This window comes from Sarcophilus harrisii, chromosome 3 (genome assembly GCF_902635505.1).
Source record: "Sarcophilus harrisii chromosome 3, mSarHar1.11, whole genome shotgun sequence".
Lineage (NCBI taxonomy): Eukaryota > Metazoa > Chordata > Mammalia > Dasyuromorphia > Dasyuridae > Sarcophilus > Sarcophilus harrisii.
In genome coordinates this window covers 582,101,509-582,119,188 of record NC_045428.1, presented here as the reverse complement: position 1 = coordinate 582,119,188, position 17,680 = coordinate 582,101,509, and the positions used below count along the sequence as shown (strand labels likewise).

At 38.3% G+C, this 17,680-nt stretch overlaps 1 protein-coding gene across 3 annotated transcripts in view; it reads left to right on the top strand.

Annotated features, from left to right (window-relative positions):
* The window catches only part of CCDC27 (coiled-coil domain containing 27), a 43,531-nt gene extending 29,622 nt beyond the window's left edge, over window positions 1-13,909 (top strand). For 2 of the 3 annotated variants that reach the window (XM_031962971.1, XM_031962970.1), the window contains exons 9-15: window positions 2,111-2,335; window positions 4,102-4,345; window positions 5,969-6,099; window positions 6,272-6,349; window positions 7,105-7,317; window positions 10,219-10,323; window positions 12,274-13,909. In XM_031962971.1, the coding sequence (XP_031818831.1) occupies window positions 2,111-2,335; window positions 4,102-4,345; window positions 5,969-6,099; window positions 6,272-6,349; window positions 7,105-7,317; window positions 10,219-10,323; window positions 12,274-12,387 (1,110 nt within the window). In that variant the 3' untranslated portion in view covers window positions 12,388-13,909. The remainder of the gene's footprint in view (window positions 1-2,110; window positions 2,336-4,101; window positions 4,346-5,968; window positions 6,100-6,271; window positions 6,350-7,104; window positions 7,318-10,218; window positions 10,324-12,273) is intronic. The other variant, XM_023500045.2, reaches the window with a different exon arrangement.
* The last annotated feature ends 3,771 nt before the right edge of the window (window positions 13,910-17,680 follow it).

Below are 17,680 nucleotides of genomic sequence, written 5' to 3'. Positions count from 1 at the left end.
GTCTGCCCTCAGAGAGCAACCATACCTCCAAATTTGGAGTTGCGGTGAGTAAAGCATTTTGTAAGCCTTGAGTGCTATTATGAGCCCTAATAAGGGATAACATGGCATGATGTGGATAGAGAATGTGAATGGAATTCACATTCAACCTGGGTTCAAACCCTGGGCTGCCTTCTTAGTAGCATCATGACAACATGGAAGGCATTCCACATCTGCGCTTCAAGCAATTGCCTTGATATCTGTCTTCTAACTTCTAAAAGGGTTATAATTTGCCTTTTGCGATTTCCCACAATTGTCTATTCTGAGAAATCACAAATCCTTCCAATGGTTGCATTTTCTTCTGTGGGAATTAACATGAACATCAATGGCCGTAACTTATATAATCTTTGCAATATATTGTTGCAATCTAGTCTTTTATTTAGAATTTTTGGAACCATGTTCATATTTCCATGTCCATTAATGAAATTAGTCTATAATTTTCTTTGTTTTTATTCTTTCTGGTTTGGGTATTGGTATCATATTTTTTTTTTATAAAAGGAGTTTGATAGGACCCCTTCTTTACTTATTATTCCAAATAATCTATTTAATTGTGGAATTAGTTGGTCTTCAAATGTTTGATAGAAATCACTCATAAATCTGTCTGGTGCTATTGCTTTTATTTTTCTTTAGGAAGATCATTTATGGCTTGTTCAATTTCTTTTTTTCTAAAATAGGTCTATTTAGATATTCTATTTCCTCTTCTGCTAATCTAGGCAGTTTATTTTTTCTAAATATTCTTCCATTACACTTAAATTGTTAAATTTATTAGCACATCATCAGGCAAAATAGCTCCTCACAATTGTTTTAATTTCATCTTGGTTAGTGATAATAATAACCTTTTTCATTTTTAATACTAGTGATTTGATTTTCTTCTCTTTTTAAAATTCAATTAACCTATGGATACATGAATGGGCAAGGACAAAATCAGTAGAAGAATTAGGAGGCAATATGGTAAGTAGAAGGTTGGACTCAAGATAGATAGGTTGTAGGGTTGGAGGCTTTAAGGATAAATCCCTTCTTTTTGCCTTTGTAAAATGAAGGGATTGAATTAGGTGATTTCTGAAGTCTGTATAATCCTGTATAACCCCATTATCCTCTAAATCAGCTTTCATTACCCAAAGTACTGGTTGACAAAATATCTCCCAGACCTTCATCTATCTCCTTGGAAAAATAGAATTACAATCACAGGTCAGAGTGGGAGGATACTGAAGGAAAGCATTGTGCTGAAGTCCAATCTCGAGACTAGAAAAGGAATCCCCTTAGACCAGCCCTTTTTACCCCATACCTTGTTGCTTCTGAAGCAGATGAGTTGACACAGATATTTTCTTACCACCTGCGATTTCTTCAACCTGATCTCCTTTCTACTCATGGACTTTTAAGTCTTACACTCGAGGTAGATCCCAGGCAAATGAGGAGTAGCTCAAAACCATGTTTTCCATCAATCTATGGGGCAGCCAAGAAGCAACACCTGAAATGTGTTTAATTTCCTTGCCCACCATTGGGACTGATAGGTGTGAAATGTCAAGACATTCTGGGTAATAACATGCAAAAATAAGCAGTCCAGTGTGAGTCCCCCTTAGTTCACCAAATGAGTATGCTCATTACCACAGGGCCACTTGCTGTGACAGATAGGATGAGAGGACCCCAGGGGCCAGCACCCCATGCTGGGCCTGCCTCATTTGTATGTCATTTCTCCAACCTGGGCTTTCTGACACTTATTTGGAAGCACATCTTTCTGGAGTGTGAGCCCGGATAGGAGCTGAAAAGTTTGTGATGTAGGTTAACACTGATCTCTGTATGAGTCCCCCTACTCCTGAAGTTCTTAACCTGGGATCCATGAACTTTAAAAAAATTTTTTTCCATAATTAGATTTCAATATAATCATAAATCTTACATATTTTATTTTCTACATTAAAAAATTTTTTTTCCTGAGATGGTGTCCTTAGTTTTTACTAGATTTCCAAGGAGAACCAGGACACAGAAAAGGATGAAGAGGTTCTGCCTTAGAGAAAAATCATCTCCCAGTCATCCTTACCCACTTTTCACTTTGAACCCAACTGACTTCATTCCATAGCCACAAGCTACTCAGATGGCTCCAGAGACCAAGACAAGAAAGGAAACTAAAATTTACAGGGGGGAGAAAATGCAACAAAGAAGCTTCCCGGAAGAGTCAAAGGAAGGAGGTTCTAAAGTGTGTGTAGAACCCTTACCAAGTCTTCTATCTGTTGAATTAAGTCAAGTCAGTGTCTCAGGGAGTGTTATGAGAGAAGAAGAGGATGTACAAAAATCTATACAAGAGGTGAGATGGGGCAAGACGATGGAGAGAGAATGGGATTTTTTGCTGGGATGCCAAATATTAATCTGGATATTATTGTATTATCACCATTTTACAGATGAGGAAACCGAGGCAAAAAAAAAAAAGGTTCAGGGATTTTTTTTCCACTTACGGCTTGTAAGTTTCTAAGGCTAGACTTGAACTCAGGTTTTTTTCTGCCGAACAGCCTCCCATATCATCTCTATGGTTTTTCATTGCTGTAGACTGTTTCTTTGTTCCTGGCCACAAATCATATAGATTTGTGTCTTGGAAGCATGGATGGGCTCAGTAAACCTAACCTGGTCAAGAGAGAAGGGAAAAACACAGTTGATAAAGCACGTCTTTCTGGGGGTGGGTCTGTAGCACCATCTTCCAAAAAGTATGCATGTTACTATGCTCATTAAATTTTTTTAAGCCTACTGCCAAGTGTTGTCAAGAAATTCAAGTGAGTTAATGCCTGGAAAAATAACATTGACATGTTATTGTTGTTATTTTTATTTTATTTATTATTTATAATTCATAATAATATATTATGCATAATATATAATACATAATTAAAATATTATTTATTATTGTTATATTGTCACTCTTGAGGAAGCTGAAGGTGTGTGTGGTAGTTTCCTAGACTTTTATTTGTAACATTTTTTCCCCTGCAGCAATAAAAAGAATTAAGCCTCATAAGGAGTTCTCTAAAGCATTTCATGCTAAGTAGGTCAGCTCAATCCACAGGACATCTTATTAAAACCATTCTATTCTGAGTATTTAGAGTGGCAAGTATACAGCCTGAGTATATATATTCTGAGCATGTAATCTGAATAAAAATCAGCTACCTCCTTCCTAAGCTTTCATAATAGAGACCAAAAGATTTCTACCCTCATTCAGTTCATCCATCCATCTAATCCGTCCACAAACATTTATCCAACATTTCTTTCATGCTTAGAAATGGTTGAGCTTGGTTCTGTTTGAGTTTATAAAACATGTTGCCTATCTTTCATGGATCTCACTGACACCAAGAAAAAATAATGAGATAAAATAATACTTATAGAGGTACAGACACATAATAAGTACTTACGAAATGGATGCTAAATTATAGGGCAAAACAAAATGAAGTATTACATTCGCTTTGGACACCATATTTTTGGAAAACTTGGACAAGATGGAAAGCATCTAGAAATAGTCAACTCAGGGAAAGGTCTCAAGTTTATACCATAGAAGGCTTGAGAAGGAACAGGGGATGTTTAGCTTAGAGACATGAAGATTGAGTATGGGACCTCATAGCCGTCTTCAAATTTTTGAATGACTGTCTTGTAAAAGAATGATTACTGTTGTTTGACTTGACATCAAAGAGGGGAACTAGAAAAGTGTGGGAGTTGAAAAAAAGGCTAATTTAATGGGGAACTAGGAAAGTGTGGAAGTTGAAAAAAAGGCTAATTTAATTGTGGGTGTCTGAAAAAACTTTCTCACAATAAAAGACTCCCAAATAGGAATGGGTTGATTTGAAAGGTAAGAGCATCCCTATTTCAAGATGAAAATGATTGCCCATCAGAGATGCCATTAGGAGGGAATTCTTGTACAGACACTCAATTGATTCTGAGACACCTTCCCACTCCTGAAATTCTGTGTGATACTCTATAGTAAAACCATTCCCAACTCTTTGGCTTCCAAGAGGACCAAAAACATGAAGAAATAATGACAGCTGAAACCCTTGTAATAGTACCCCCTTTCCCTGTCCCCACATCTTTTTTCCTCAGGATTCTCTAGTTGCGGAAAAAGTTCGAAAGCCACCTCATTTCCCTGATGAGGGCAGCGTCGAGGCAGAAAGCAAAGTCGCCGAAGAAGAGGAGAAAATATCAGAAGAGGAAGCAGAGGAAATCGACTATATAGACAGGGAATTAGAGGAAGTGCTCATGGCCAAGATCAATGAGTATGAGCAGATCAATGAAGAGCTCCAAGCTGAGCTGGAAATCACCAGAAATGAGTATTCAATCATTGCAGGTACGAAGCCGTGTTGCGTTGCTGAGCCAAAATGGGCAAAAGATTCCCTCTGAGTATTCTGGGAGGTGGGATACAGAGGGTGAAGTGGGGGGCTTCCAGTCACTTTCTGGACACCCTCTTGTTCACAGAGACCAGGAAAATGGAAGCAACTGGCAAATGTGTGTAGAGGGGGAGGAAGGGAGCAAGGATGAGCACATGAGCTGGTTGGGTTTGATTTCCAAGAAATCACTTCTTGAATTTGTTCAGGACTTCCTAAAGGAAGATAGCTATGGAGAGATGATATGAAGAGAGAGAAAAGAAAATGATGTCCCAGCTCGGAAGTAGATAGAATCTTGTTGGGCAAGGGCAGGCCAGCTGGCATTGGGGTCTTGGAGAGCAGACAATGAACCTTTCTGCTCCTTGCCTTTCTTCTTCCTTCTTTTGTTCTTCATCTTCTCTTCCTCTCTCTCTGTCTTTTGTTTTGTCTTTTTTTTCTTGTCTTTTTCTGTTCCTCTTTTTCTTTGATTTTCCTTCTCTTTTTCTCCCTCTTCTTCTTTATTCTGCTTTTTTTCTTTTTTTCTATTTTCTCCTTCTTGGTAATCTTTCTTTTCCTTCTTTTTTTCTTTTTATTCTTTTCATTTTCTCTTTCTCACAATTGTTTTCTCTTTCTTCTCTTCTCCATCTTCCTCCTTTTCACTCTCTCCTTCTTGCTAATTTTTCTTCTCTTTCTCCTCTTCCTACTAGTCCTCATTTTCTCTTCTTTTTTCATTTTCTTTCTTTCTTGTCCTAATTTTTCCTATTTTTTCCTTTCCTTCTCCTTTCTCTTTTTTCTCCCTTCCCTTTTACTTTTTTCCTCTTACCTCTTCCTCTTTTCCTTCTTTTTCCTCTTCTCCTTTCCCCTCTTTTTTTATTTTTAACTATTCTTTCTCTCATTGTTCTTTTTCTTTCTTTATTCCTCCTCTCCATTTTCTTCCTCCTGTTACTCTTCCTTTTCTTTTTCCATTCTCTCCTAATGCTTTTTCTCTTCCTTCTTTTTTCCTTTTATTGCCTTTCTTCTTTCTCTTCTTTTTTCTCTTCCCTTTCCCTCTTTTCCTCTCCTGTCTCTTGCTTGCTCCTTTGTTTTCTCTTTCCTTTTCTTTCTAACCTTTTTCCTTCCTCAATTTCTTTATCTTTGTTCTTTTTCATCTTTCCTCTTTTTTCTTTTCCTCTCTCTTTTTCTCCCTCTTCTCTCTTTTCATTTCTTCTCTTCCTTCTCCCTTTTGTCCTCTTCCTTTTTTCTTATTTTCTCCCTTTCTTCTATTCTCTTCCTATTGTCAGTTCCTCTTTCTTCTCTCTCTCATTTCCCTCCCAAACCTCTTCTTCTTCTTTTTCCCTCCTTATCTTTTTTCTTATTCTCTTTTTCTTCTTTCTGTCCCTCTATTCATTTACCCCCTCTCTTCTCTTTTTTCTTCTCCTACTCTCTCTTCCTCTTTTCCCTGTTTCTGCTTTCCTTTTCATCTTTCCTTCCTCTTTTATCCCTCTTCCCTTCTCATCCTTATTATCCTCTTCTTTATTTTCTTTCCCTTGTTCTCTCCTTACTACTCTTTTTTTTCCCCTTCTGGCTACTCTTTCTTTTCTCCCCTCTTTTTTCCTTTACTCTTTCAGGAACTATCCTGTCTTTACAAAGACAAGTGGATTTCCAGGAATCCCAACTGCAAAAAACCACACTGGAAAAAGAAAACCTCCAGAAGGAACTTCGAGAAAGGAAAGCTCAGCTTCAAGCCATGTCGGACAAGGTTCTAATCCCCTCCAGACCAGTATTTCTCAGTCATGGGGTCCATGAAACTACTTCCTATTTATTCTATTGAGCTTCCACTGGGTTCAGCCCTGTATCAGGCGTGCTCCTGGGTCTTGGGTTGCCAGGGAAGTAGCCACCACACTGAACATCCTCCTTCCTTTGTCTTTTAGTTTGCCAGCCTCCGAGAAGAACGAAAACGTGAAGAAATGATGGGCATCATTGAGAAAGACAATCTTAACCTCCGACAGGTCTGAGTATTGTTAGATGTTAGATCACTCTTATTATAGGCCAAATCCTTTTACAACTAAAATCATTGAAGGATGAAAATCTCTCTCTGACAAAAGAATTCCTAAGCACCAATTATTGGTGAACTTCTTTTAAATTATTATAGCTGACATTTCTATAGTGTTTTATAGCTTGGAAAGTGCTTTATATATACTCTTTCATTTGTCCCCACAAAAGTTCTGGGATATAGCTATTACAGGTTTCATTACTTCCATTGTAGAGATGAGGAAATTGAGTTACAAAGCAATTAAGTGATTTGCTCAGGATCATAGTATATACATAGATGTGTATTATGTATATATATTCCATGTATATGTTATACATGTATATGTTATATATATATATATGTATATATTACACACATATGAGTTTCAAAGGTGAAATTTGAACCCAGGCCTTCTAGATTCCAAATCTGGCATTTTATCCATCAGGTGATTCCTTGTCACAAAACTCTGGCACAATTTAAAAAAAAAAAAAAAAGAGAGAGAGAGAGAGAGAGAGAGAGAGAATATAAACAGTCTCTTGGAATTTATGTAATAGGATTTGGCTGGTAGCCAAAACACGAAAATGCTAGTGAGGACTGACCAGCGACATGGGGACATTGAATCTGATCAGTTTTGAGCTATTTAGACTTGACTTAACTACCTCAGCTTGTCTTTAGACTGGGGAGGGGGGGAGCTGGTCCATCCTCCATTTTATCTCCTAGTTCTTCCCCTAGCATGTATCTGAGCTGGAATTTGAACTGAGGAAAAGAGAAGACGTCATCTCGGAGTACGACAACAAGATCAATAAGCTTCAGGCTCAGGTGAATTCAGATGAGAACCAAATGCAACATCAGGAGAAGCTCTATGAGGAACTCCAGAGCCGTTATGAGGAAATGCAGCTCTCAGAGCAGCAGTACCGGGTGCTCCTGGAGAATTCCCAAGTCAGGGTAAAAGTTATTTTGTCTTCCCCAGCACCTTCCTTACACATGGGGGAGATAAGGGCATGGGAATGGGGGAGGGAGAGTGGGCTCCCTGGAACTCCTTGTACACTACATTGCAAGCAAAACCAGATGATTGTGAGAATGAGCCTGTCAATCAAGGAACATTGATTAAGCACCCACTATGTGCCAAGCACTAACCTAAGTGCTTCAAAACCCAAAAACAAACAACAGGCAGTCTCGGATCTCAAGGATCTCATATTTGAGTGGGGGAGGCAACAAAATATGCAAAAACAAACAAAATGCATAGAGGAGAAATTGAAGATACTTAATTAACATGACAGGATATTGAGAAAGGTTTCTTAGAGAAGTTTTAGTTGGGTCTTGAGGAAGCCAGGAAAACTATGCCATGGAGATGAGGTAGGAGAGAATTTATGGTATGGAAATAACCAATGAAAATGCCCAGAGTCAGAAGACAGAGGGAGGGAGAAAAGTGTAAGAAGACTAGAAAGGCTTTAAAAGAAAAGATTTTATGTTTGGTCTTGGAGGTCATAGGGAGCACCGGCAGTGACATGCTCAGCCTTGTGCTATAGGAAGATCAGTTTGACAGCTGAATGGACATGAGATGGAAGTATAGGGAGAGACTTGAGGCAGAGGGACCAAATATTAGGGAAATGCAATATACTAAGCATGAAGTCATAAGGAAAAAGACTATAAAGATGGTTGGGTCACAGGAGTGAAGGAAGCCCACTAAGATTGTGCGTGTAAAGATTAATAACAGAATTGTAGGATTTCAGAGCTGATTGAGGGAATATTGGAGTCCAGTTGATCCATTTTCATTTTTACATTGAAAGGGAACTGATGCCCAGAGAAATTAAGTGATTTGCATGAATTCCAGTCCAGATTTTCCAACTACAAATCTATCACCCATTACACCTCCTGCACCTCTTACACGCTCAGATTCTGATACTGAACCTCAATGCACATGGAAGTAAATAAGATCCTTCCCCAGCCCCCATTTACCATTCTCTTTTCTCTACCTTTCTCTCTCTCTCTCCTCTTAGCCTTTCCCAGCTCTTCCTTTGTGCTCCCTATAATCCCTGTTCCACAATTAACATATGTCTTTATTTTAGACTTTCTTTTTTCATGTTCCATTTATCTTCTGGCCGTCACAGAGATCAGACACATGAGGGATCCCAGGATCCCATTTGCTATCCATTGTCACTTTATTATTCTTTTCTTGCTCCTCTTCTTCAATAATCTCTTTTCTTCTGGTGTTCATTCTATCTAAATCTATCACCCAATTCCAAATCAGGGGAGATAAAATGCTGAGGTTCTGTCCTCCACGTCATTCTCCTGTCTCATAAAGGGAATTAAGTCCCTCTTCCTCTCTACACTTATGCTGACTTCAATGTGCATATTTATTTTTCCTCAAGTTCCTTGGCCTCCTAGTTCCTCAATCTCTTCAGCTCCCATGAATGATCCATTGTTCTACCTTACTCCAATCTAATAGAGGCCCAGTCAGAAAAACCTGCTCTTAGCGTCACCTTCAAGAGTATGATTCCACAATTAAGAACTTTGAAATTCCTTTATGTGATTATAACCTCCAATCACTTTATTGCTTCTTATGCCTCATTATTTCTAAAAATATTTTTCTTTTCTGTTTTGTTTTTTTATTAAACCATATATATATATATATATATATATAATTTTCAGCATTCATCCTTGCAAAACTTTGTGTTCCAAAATTTGTTCTCTTTCCCTTCCCCCATCCCTTCCCCTAGAGGCAAATAATCCAACATATGTTAAATGTGTGCAATTCTTCTATACATATTTCCACAATTATCACTCTGCACAAGAAAAATCAGATCAAAGAGGGGAGAAAAATGAGAAAGAAAACAAAATGCAAGCAAACAACAACAAAAAGAGTGAAAATACTATGTTGTGATCCACATTCAGTTCCCACAATCCTCTCTCTGGATGCTCTCTCCATCATAAGAGCATTGGATGGCCTGAATCACCTCATTGTTGAAGAGAGTTACATCCCTTTAAACCTATTTTTCATACTCCCTAGGACCTCCGGCCTGCTTTCCCAGAATTCTTACTCCCTGCTCCAACCTCACTTTTGTGTCTTTCCAATCTTAACCAGTTCAATATTACCTGGTCCTCTAGAGTCCTTTGACTCTTGTGCAATTGCTGCTTATTATGCCAAATCTAAGTCAGTCCCGGATTTCTCTTGTAATCTGCTCCCTCTCTTCCTATTCATAAGCTTCTGAACAAAGCCAGAGGAAGTTGTGCAATGGGATTGCCCAGTGCCATTATAAATTTATGTCAAAATAAAAAATGCATTTAAAAAATCCATTTTGGCCCAAACCTGTCATTTTGTTAGTGTAGAAAATTCCTGCTGGAGAAAGTTCCCTCACCAGCATCCAGCTTAATTTAAAGTCTTTGATCATTGCCTGGGAAACAGGTTAAGTAAATTGGCTAGGACCACACAGCATTATGTGTCAGAAGCAGGATTTGACCATGGACCTTCCTAATTCCCAGGCTAGCCCTTAAGTCACATGCCGTGCATTCTCATACTCTTCCACTGGCTTCTTTTCATCATTACTTCAGCTGGAAGTGAATTCTTTTCCAATTGACTTTGATTTTAGAATGTGATCATGAATTGAAGCCATCAGTCAGCCTTATTCCTTAGGGATGACATAAAAAACCTAGAGTTTGTGTTTTTAATTCAAAGGGACCTCTTATGGGGTGGAACAAAAACTCCCGTGATGGCTAAGCATTTTTGGAAAGGCTTTTTTAGGTGTAGGTTTGCTTTAGGGTGCAACACACAGTATAGTCTTCTCCATTCACAAACGTTTTCTACCGCCCTTTAACCTTTGCTTTTGGTGCCCTTTTTGTCCACAGCTTGAAAGGTTAAGAAGTAAAGTCATGCAGGCTGCATTTAGTGCAACAGGAATCAAGTCTCCTGCTACAGAAATAACAGACAATGACATCCTGGAGGCCTTGCAGGTATGTTCCTGACTTCTCACCTTGCTTTCTTGCTTACAGGTGCAACTTCTCCCTATACTGTGACTAAGAGATTTTTGCTCTTGAGGGAAAAGATGAAAAGTATAATTTTAGTTGAGGGAGTGAGATGGGATGTTGGGAAACAGACTCTCCAGCTCATCACTGACTTATAATAGGGAAAAGGAGGATGAAGTGGGAGAAAATAACCTAGGGAGAAGCTTACTGGGGGTAATTTCCTATTTTAACTAATTATTCTTGTTAACTAAGCTGCTATCAGCACCGCTTAAATTCAGCGCCCCAGAGAAAGCTTTACCTGCCTTACCCTAGTTACCTGGTTTTTTGTCACAAAACAGGCTAGACTAGCTTGAAGACAATTGATTCCTAAGGGCATCATCAGCTGTAAAGCCACCTTCATGAGAGTATTACCTGTTCTAGAGAGGTGCCAAATTTAGTAGGCTGCACTAGACAGTAAATACCTTGAGGGTATCAAATAAAAATGAGAAATCCTGTTCATCAAGTTCTTTGTCATCATCCCAATATGGAAACTATGATAATCTGGAGGAAAAAAGCTATAGGTAATGATGACTAGATATGGGAAGGCATTCTTGACGGGAGATAAACCCCTTGTTTGCAATCCTCAGGGACAGAACAAGGGAAAGCAGACTTGCACTGGTATGGAATAGATTTAGTTTAGTTATATTTTATATGATATATTTATATATTATATAATATAAAATGTATATAATATAATAATATGTAATATATTATGGTGTAATATTATATTTAGTTTAGACTAAACTAAAATTTAGACTTTAAGACTTCTCAAAGTTGAAGGATCATGGGAAGGACCTGGAAACCAGCAGTATAACGAGGGTGGTGTGATCATAGCTTTGTATTAGGGCAACAAATTTTAGAGGGTACTGAGAGTGCTTATAATCCTTCAGCAACATAAAAACAATTGAGTGAGCAAGAATGCCAACTAGTTATCAACTAGATGGCAAGGGTAGAGTTAAAATGGGAAGTTCCCAAATGGAAGGCTTTCTCTCTTTGCCCCTCTCCGCTGTGACTACAGTCCCATCAGTAGCTATGTGGTATCCCTATCTCCCTGCCAGTCCTCTTGCAAATAAATTTATCTTTAAGAAATCCATCTCATGATACTGATCCCAGATAGTATAACTACTAGTTTCAACTCTAGCTGGAAAAGAGAAAGCTTGGGAAGAATCAGGACTTTAGTTCCTGATAATTCTTCCCTTTAAGGAACTCCTAGTAGGGAACTTCCCAAAGGATTTGGACAGCTATTAGAAGAAAAAGGAATTCAGATTTGCTTTGCTTGGCCCAAAGGTCAGAACTAGGAAAAATGGGAGGGAGTTACAGGGAGATAGCTTTCAGATCAATATCAGTAAAAAATGACATCCCACAATGGAAGAAGCTGCTTCAGGAAATAATGGGTTCTCCCTCTTCACGGAGAAGGTGGCTGGCTATTCCTCAGAAATATCATAGAAAGGATTCCTGTGCAGGAACAGGCTGGTCTAGGATATCTAGATGGTCTCAGGTATCTCATCCAACTAGATTGTCTTGGATATGTCTTCCAGTTCTGACATTCTGGGTGAAATCCTGGACTAATTAGTTCAAAGAGTCCAAAGTCCCAAGAGAGGTGGCCATATTCCTTCTCTGGATATTTGAGAGGACAAGGGATCGGGTCCCATCTGGCTGATATTATGTAGGGGAGTCCTCTGTAAAGAGGAAGGGGAAAAAATGGAGACTATGAGCTCCTTGAGACCAGGAACTACCTTTTTTTTTTTTTTTTTTTTTTGACTCTTTTTGTAGCCCTAGCCCTTAGCACCATGCCTGAGACACAGTAGTCTTTTAATCAGTGTCTTTTGATTGATTAATTGATTATTGATTGAGAAGTTTGGAAAGTCATTTTCCTCTTTGGATGTGTTTCATTTATAGAGAATCATTAATGAACGACTGGATTTTTATCAGCAGCTGAAACAGAAAGGGGTGAAAGTCCCCCCTCTCCACCAGAGTGAAGTGGTGTCTTCTTCCAAGGGCAAGAAGAAGTAACATTCATTCTTAGAAAAGCTCTTAAGATTTGTTCAGCCACGCTGAGACAAAAGCTATTTTCTAGAAGTGTATACTGTTCTAGTGTGTACATTTTCTATTGGAATGGACCCATAAGTACCCTGGGATGTTCAAAGATTATTCCTCATTGCAACAGCATTAAGACCGCACCTCCCCCCAACTTCTTCCAGGGATGCAGGATGCTCTCGGCAGATAACTGGTCATGTTTCCTTCTCTCTCTCCCCCATCCCTTGCTCCTTTCTTCCCCCATGCTGGTTTTTCTACATTCTTTTCAGCCCCCAATTTCTGCTTTTCTCCTTTCTCTTTCCACATTAATGATTACCCAATTCAAACTAAACCCCCTGTCCTCCTATTTCTCCTCTGACTCTGACGCTAGAGTCATATCTAACATATAACTGTTATTATTCCTAACAGAAACCCTAGAAAGTAGATAGCCAAAAGGTTATTCTTTAGCCAATATGTTCCTCTTACATCATATTGCCGGTCAAGGTGAAGGGATGTAGGATTTCTATTAGGAATATAACAAGTCGCATGTTAAAGCTTGAAAGTAGTTTACAATTGCTTTCTCACAATAATCTTGTGAGGACAGTGTTTTTGTTATCCAGAAACTGGGGCTGAAGGGTTCTCCCTCTTCATGGAGAAGTGCCTCCCTACTTCTCAGAGACATCTTAGAGAGGATTCCTGCTCAAGCTCAGGCAGGTCTAGGATATCTAGATGGCCTCAGGTATCTCTTCCAACTAGATGGTCTTGGATATGTTTTGAAATCTCAGAATTCAATTCTGGGTGAAATTTTGGACCAGTTCACCAAGAAAAATGGCCACATTCCTTCTCTGGATATTTTAGAAGACAAAGAACTAGATTCTGTCTGATTGATATTATGTAGAAGAGTCTTTTGCAAAAGAGGAGGGGAAAAGAGTGAGATCGGGAGCTCCTTGAGGCTCAAAACACATAGCTAAGCAATTATCTGAGGCAATATTTGACTCATGGCTTCCTGCCACCGAGTTCTGCACTCTATCCACGGTGGAATCCAGATGCCTAAGGGAAGAATTATGTAAATTTAAAGAGGTATAGAACCTTTAAATGGGATGAAACTAAACAACTATGAAGGAATGCTATAGTTTGGTAGGATTTTAATTGGGGAGTCACTCAAGAGTTCACCATGAAGGTGAGTCAATTGCAACACTTTGTTAACCAAGAATTATATAAAAATAGCAGTGTCAAGGATGACATAAAGAGGATAGATTGGATGTGTGGTAAGAATGAGGGATAGTTGACAGACCATACAATGTCAAGAAATCCAAAGACTAGGCTCCAAAAAGTGGATATGAGGGAAGACACCATCATAAGATAACATAGATTATGATTCATATCATTGAGTGGTACATTAATATTGAATAAATCAGAGTCACCAAAATGAGAGAAGTATAAATATCATGAGCTATTATTTTCAACCGATTTCTCTTTCTGAGAACCTTGTAAAGAATCTTGCTTGTTATTGAATTTAAAATTTTTTATTATTATCTTTTCCTTTTATATTGCTTTCATTTCTAAATATATTCTTCCTCTTGACCCTTTCCAGAGAATCATTAGTACTCTCTTGGCTTTCTGGAGGAAGAGGACATAGCAATAGACCTGTTGGCTTCAGGAAATCTAGGGGGTTCCACCTCCCCCACCTAGGAGCCCCTGGCTCTGACATCAGTCCTGCAGAAAACCTATCCTCTAAATTAGGGGGTAGGACTTTTTCTCAAATTCTCTCTTATTATGTCCCAAACCTGGAATCTTGGGGGAAATCACTTAATGCTTAAGCTTGGCTCATTTCATGGTCCTCCATGAACTGAACATGAAATGAACTGAAGGGAACTGAAAGGTTCTCCATGTGCAATATAGATCCAGTATAGGACAGCTACGTATCTCTCCCACCACAAAAAAAAAAAAAAGAAATTCTTAGATCACAAAAGATATTATCAGTACACCCTAACAAAGACTTAGAATGTGTGAAACATTTACCTATCACTCTTATTAATATTCTTTGGGGAAGTTGGATATTAAATATTAAACTTAAAACTTAAAATATTAAAATACAAAACACTCAGTAAGATTACTGAACAATCATTTCTCCTTTCATCTTAATTCTGTTCTACATGAGCAAATCCCTCAAGGTCCATGTCAGACCAGGGATTGACTTTATCTCTTGCCAGCAGTCTCTTCTCTCTCCCAGAAGCACTGTGGTAGCTGCAGGATATACCTCTTTCAGGATAGCTAATACCAAATGATCCAGGAGCTCTTCATCTCTTGACCTCATGAGGTTGCCACCTAGGATGGAATTTTCTCTCACTTTAAAAGTCTCCTTTGCTCAATGTTAGTTGTCTGACAGAAACAAATCTTGTCTCCTTCCTGTTTAACCAGAAGTGACTGAGGGGGGCCATCTATGCTCCAAGGAGATGTGCTCTAGCAAGAGAAGAAAGGGGTGATTTGACTGTTGAGATATGGAAGATGTCAGTGTAGGACTGAGCAGTATGTTAGGCCTGTATCAAAAAGGCTCTCTGCTCTCTGTACTTTTTGTAATTTTATAAATTATAAATGTAAATTGGTAAATTTTGTAAATTACAAGATTTAAAAGTACAAATTTAGAGCCATTTTCATTCCACATGTTCATATGGACTATTTGTGCCTGACCTGTGGTAGAGTCGGCCACAGTCGGAAAACCCTATATCTTGACCCGGACTCGGTGATAACATTTTGGCCCTCTTGAGAACAAAAGATAAGAATGGCTAAGATAGGGGTATGTATGATTCACCTCATTACACTAGGAATTTTTTAAAGCAGTTCAGTAAAACTAACAGACATATCAACTGAGACTGACAGTGCATGAAATGTTCCCATAGTCTTTTCAGAGTGGAATTTTTTCTTCTCATCTCTGGGGACTAGTTTCAGCTTCCTAAATATATAGTGTTGGTTGTATAAATTTTTGTTGTTCTTCTTTCCCTTTATGTCATTTTAGTATTATCTTTATTGTTTTTCTGGTTCTATAATCCCCTCACTACCAGTTCCGATGATATGATTTGTTGAGTTCTTGACGTTCATAATTTATTATAGCACAGTAGCATTCCATTATGTCCATGTATCGCATTTGTTTAGCTATTACCCATTAATTATTTCTTTGCTAATATAAAAAGTGCTGCTATAAATGTTTTAATATATAAAGGAACTTTATTAGTCTTTTTGACCTGTTGGGATATGTGCCTAATAGTTGGGTTTCTTAATCAAAGAGTATAGTCACTTTAATCATTTTCTTAATCACATTCTTTTCAGAATGGTTGAACCAATTCATGATTCTACTCTCTATTAATGTGCCTGCCTTTAGACAATCCCCTCTGATATTGACTATTTCCATCTTTTGCCATTTTTGTCAATATGCTGTGGGGAGTGGTGGTAGAGGGGACGGGGACATGAAATTTCAGAGTTAACTTGATTTGTATTTCTCTTATTATTAGTGATCTGGAGAAATCTCAGATATACCTGCTAATAATTTGTAATTCTTTGGGAGAAACTATTTATACAGAATCCATTGTTTTCCTAAAAATTTTACCCAAACAACAGTAATGTGAAAAATTTCCTGATTTCTCCCAGCCCACTACTCCTTGCCAAAATTACCTTACCTTTATTATATATTTTGTATGTGCCTATTGATAGACATGTTGTTTCTTTCAATAGAATGTAAGCTTCTTGAGGGCAGGGACATTTTCATTTTTGTCATGGTATACAGTGTCTAACACATAACAGATGCACAATAAATGCTTCTCGAATAGTTGATTAATGATCTCCTTTGATCCCTTTTCTCAGTATCTAATATTTTAAAAGTTCTTGATTATTCTACAGAAAAAGACACTCTGAAAGGAATAGTTGAATATTGGAATTGTAGAACTGAATTGAGGCCATCTTAAAAATTCTCTGATTCAATTCCATCACTTTGAAAATGCAAAGAAGGCATGAGATTCCCACATCTTTATTTATCCAGTCAAACTAGCCTTGTTCATGTTTTTTATTCGTGACATTCCATCTCCTGCCTTCCTTCATGCCTTTGTTTGCACATTCCTGGAATGCACTCTTCTTACTTCCCCTCCTCATCCCTAACTTCCCTTAAAGTCTCATTCAAGTCCCATCTCCTAGAAGAGTCCTTTTCTGATTCCTCTTGTTTTTAATGTTCTCCACATTATCCACAAAAAATATTTTATTTAATTTCTGAATGTTTTATTGACTTATCCATGTGCAACTTGTGTTTGACTTCCCTCCCTATCTTTTTCCCCTCACCACCTCCTTGAATGTAAGTTCCAGAGAATCAAGGACCATTTCAGTTTTGTCTTCATATCTCTAGGTGCCTAGCACATAGTAGGTGCTTGATAAATACTCATTGAAATGAATTGCCTTTATTCTATCCAGATCTCAATTTTGTATCTGAGGACAGGTGATTTATTAGGAATCTTGCATTTTCTGCTCATCTGGTCAGTTTGGCTAGGGACTCCCACCTCCATTGATTCCCCCCTTCTAATTACTACACTGCTTTATACCATGGTTGTAGACTGTTCTTCCAAATCCAGCCAATTGTTTCACAGATGTGCCCTTTAGGTCACGAGAAAGATCAGAAAAGAGAATGTCCAAGACTCAATAGCAAATTCCCATTAAGGTGAAACAATTGAAATGCCATTGGTTCAATCATCCATCCATTCATTCATGTGTTTGATAAACTTCTCAAGTACCTATTATAATAAATAACAACTCCCACTTCTTTAGTAAGCACTCTAAGGTTGACTTCCAATATATCTGCCATTTAGTTTCTTTGACTTCCTTCAAGATAGCTCCAATCCTTCCTCACCTTCGGCACCTCCACCTTCTTCAGGTGGTTCTTCTCCTTGTGTCACCCTCCTACCTGCCCCCCCTGCCATTTACTCTGGATGTACCTTGTATGCACCTAATTATTTACTTGTTGTCTTTCCCCATTAGATTGTAAGCTTCTTGAGCATCCAATAGTGAGCACAGTGGCTGGCACATAGTAATTTACGAATGTTTGCTAACTAACAGGTCTATAGGGCAGGCTGTAAAAATATCATTATCCCTATTTTTATCCCTAACCTCAGAGAGATTAGACAATTTGCCCAAGGTCACGAAACTAGTATGTGCAAAGCACTTGTATGTATCTACCTGCCCTCTCTATATTAGACACCTACCTAACTGGTTTATCCATAACTCAGACTCTATGGAAACAGCTTTGCTATTC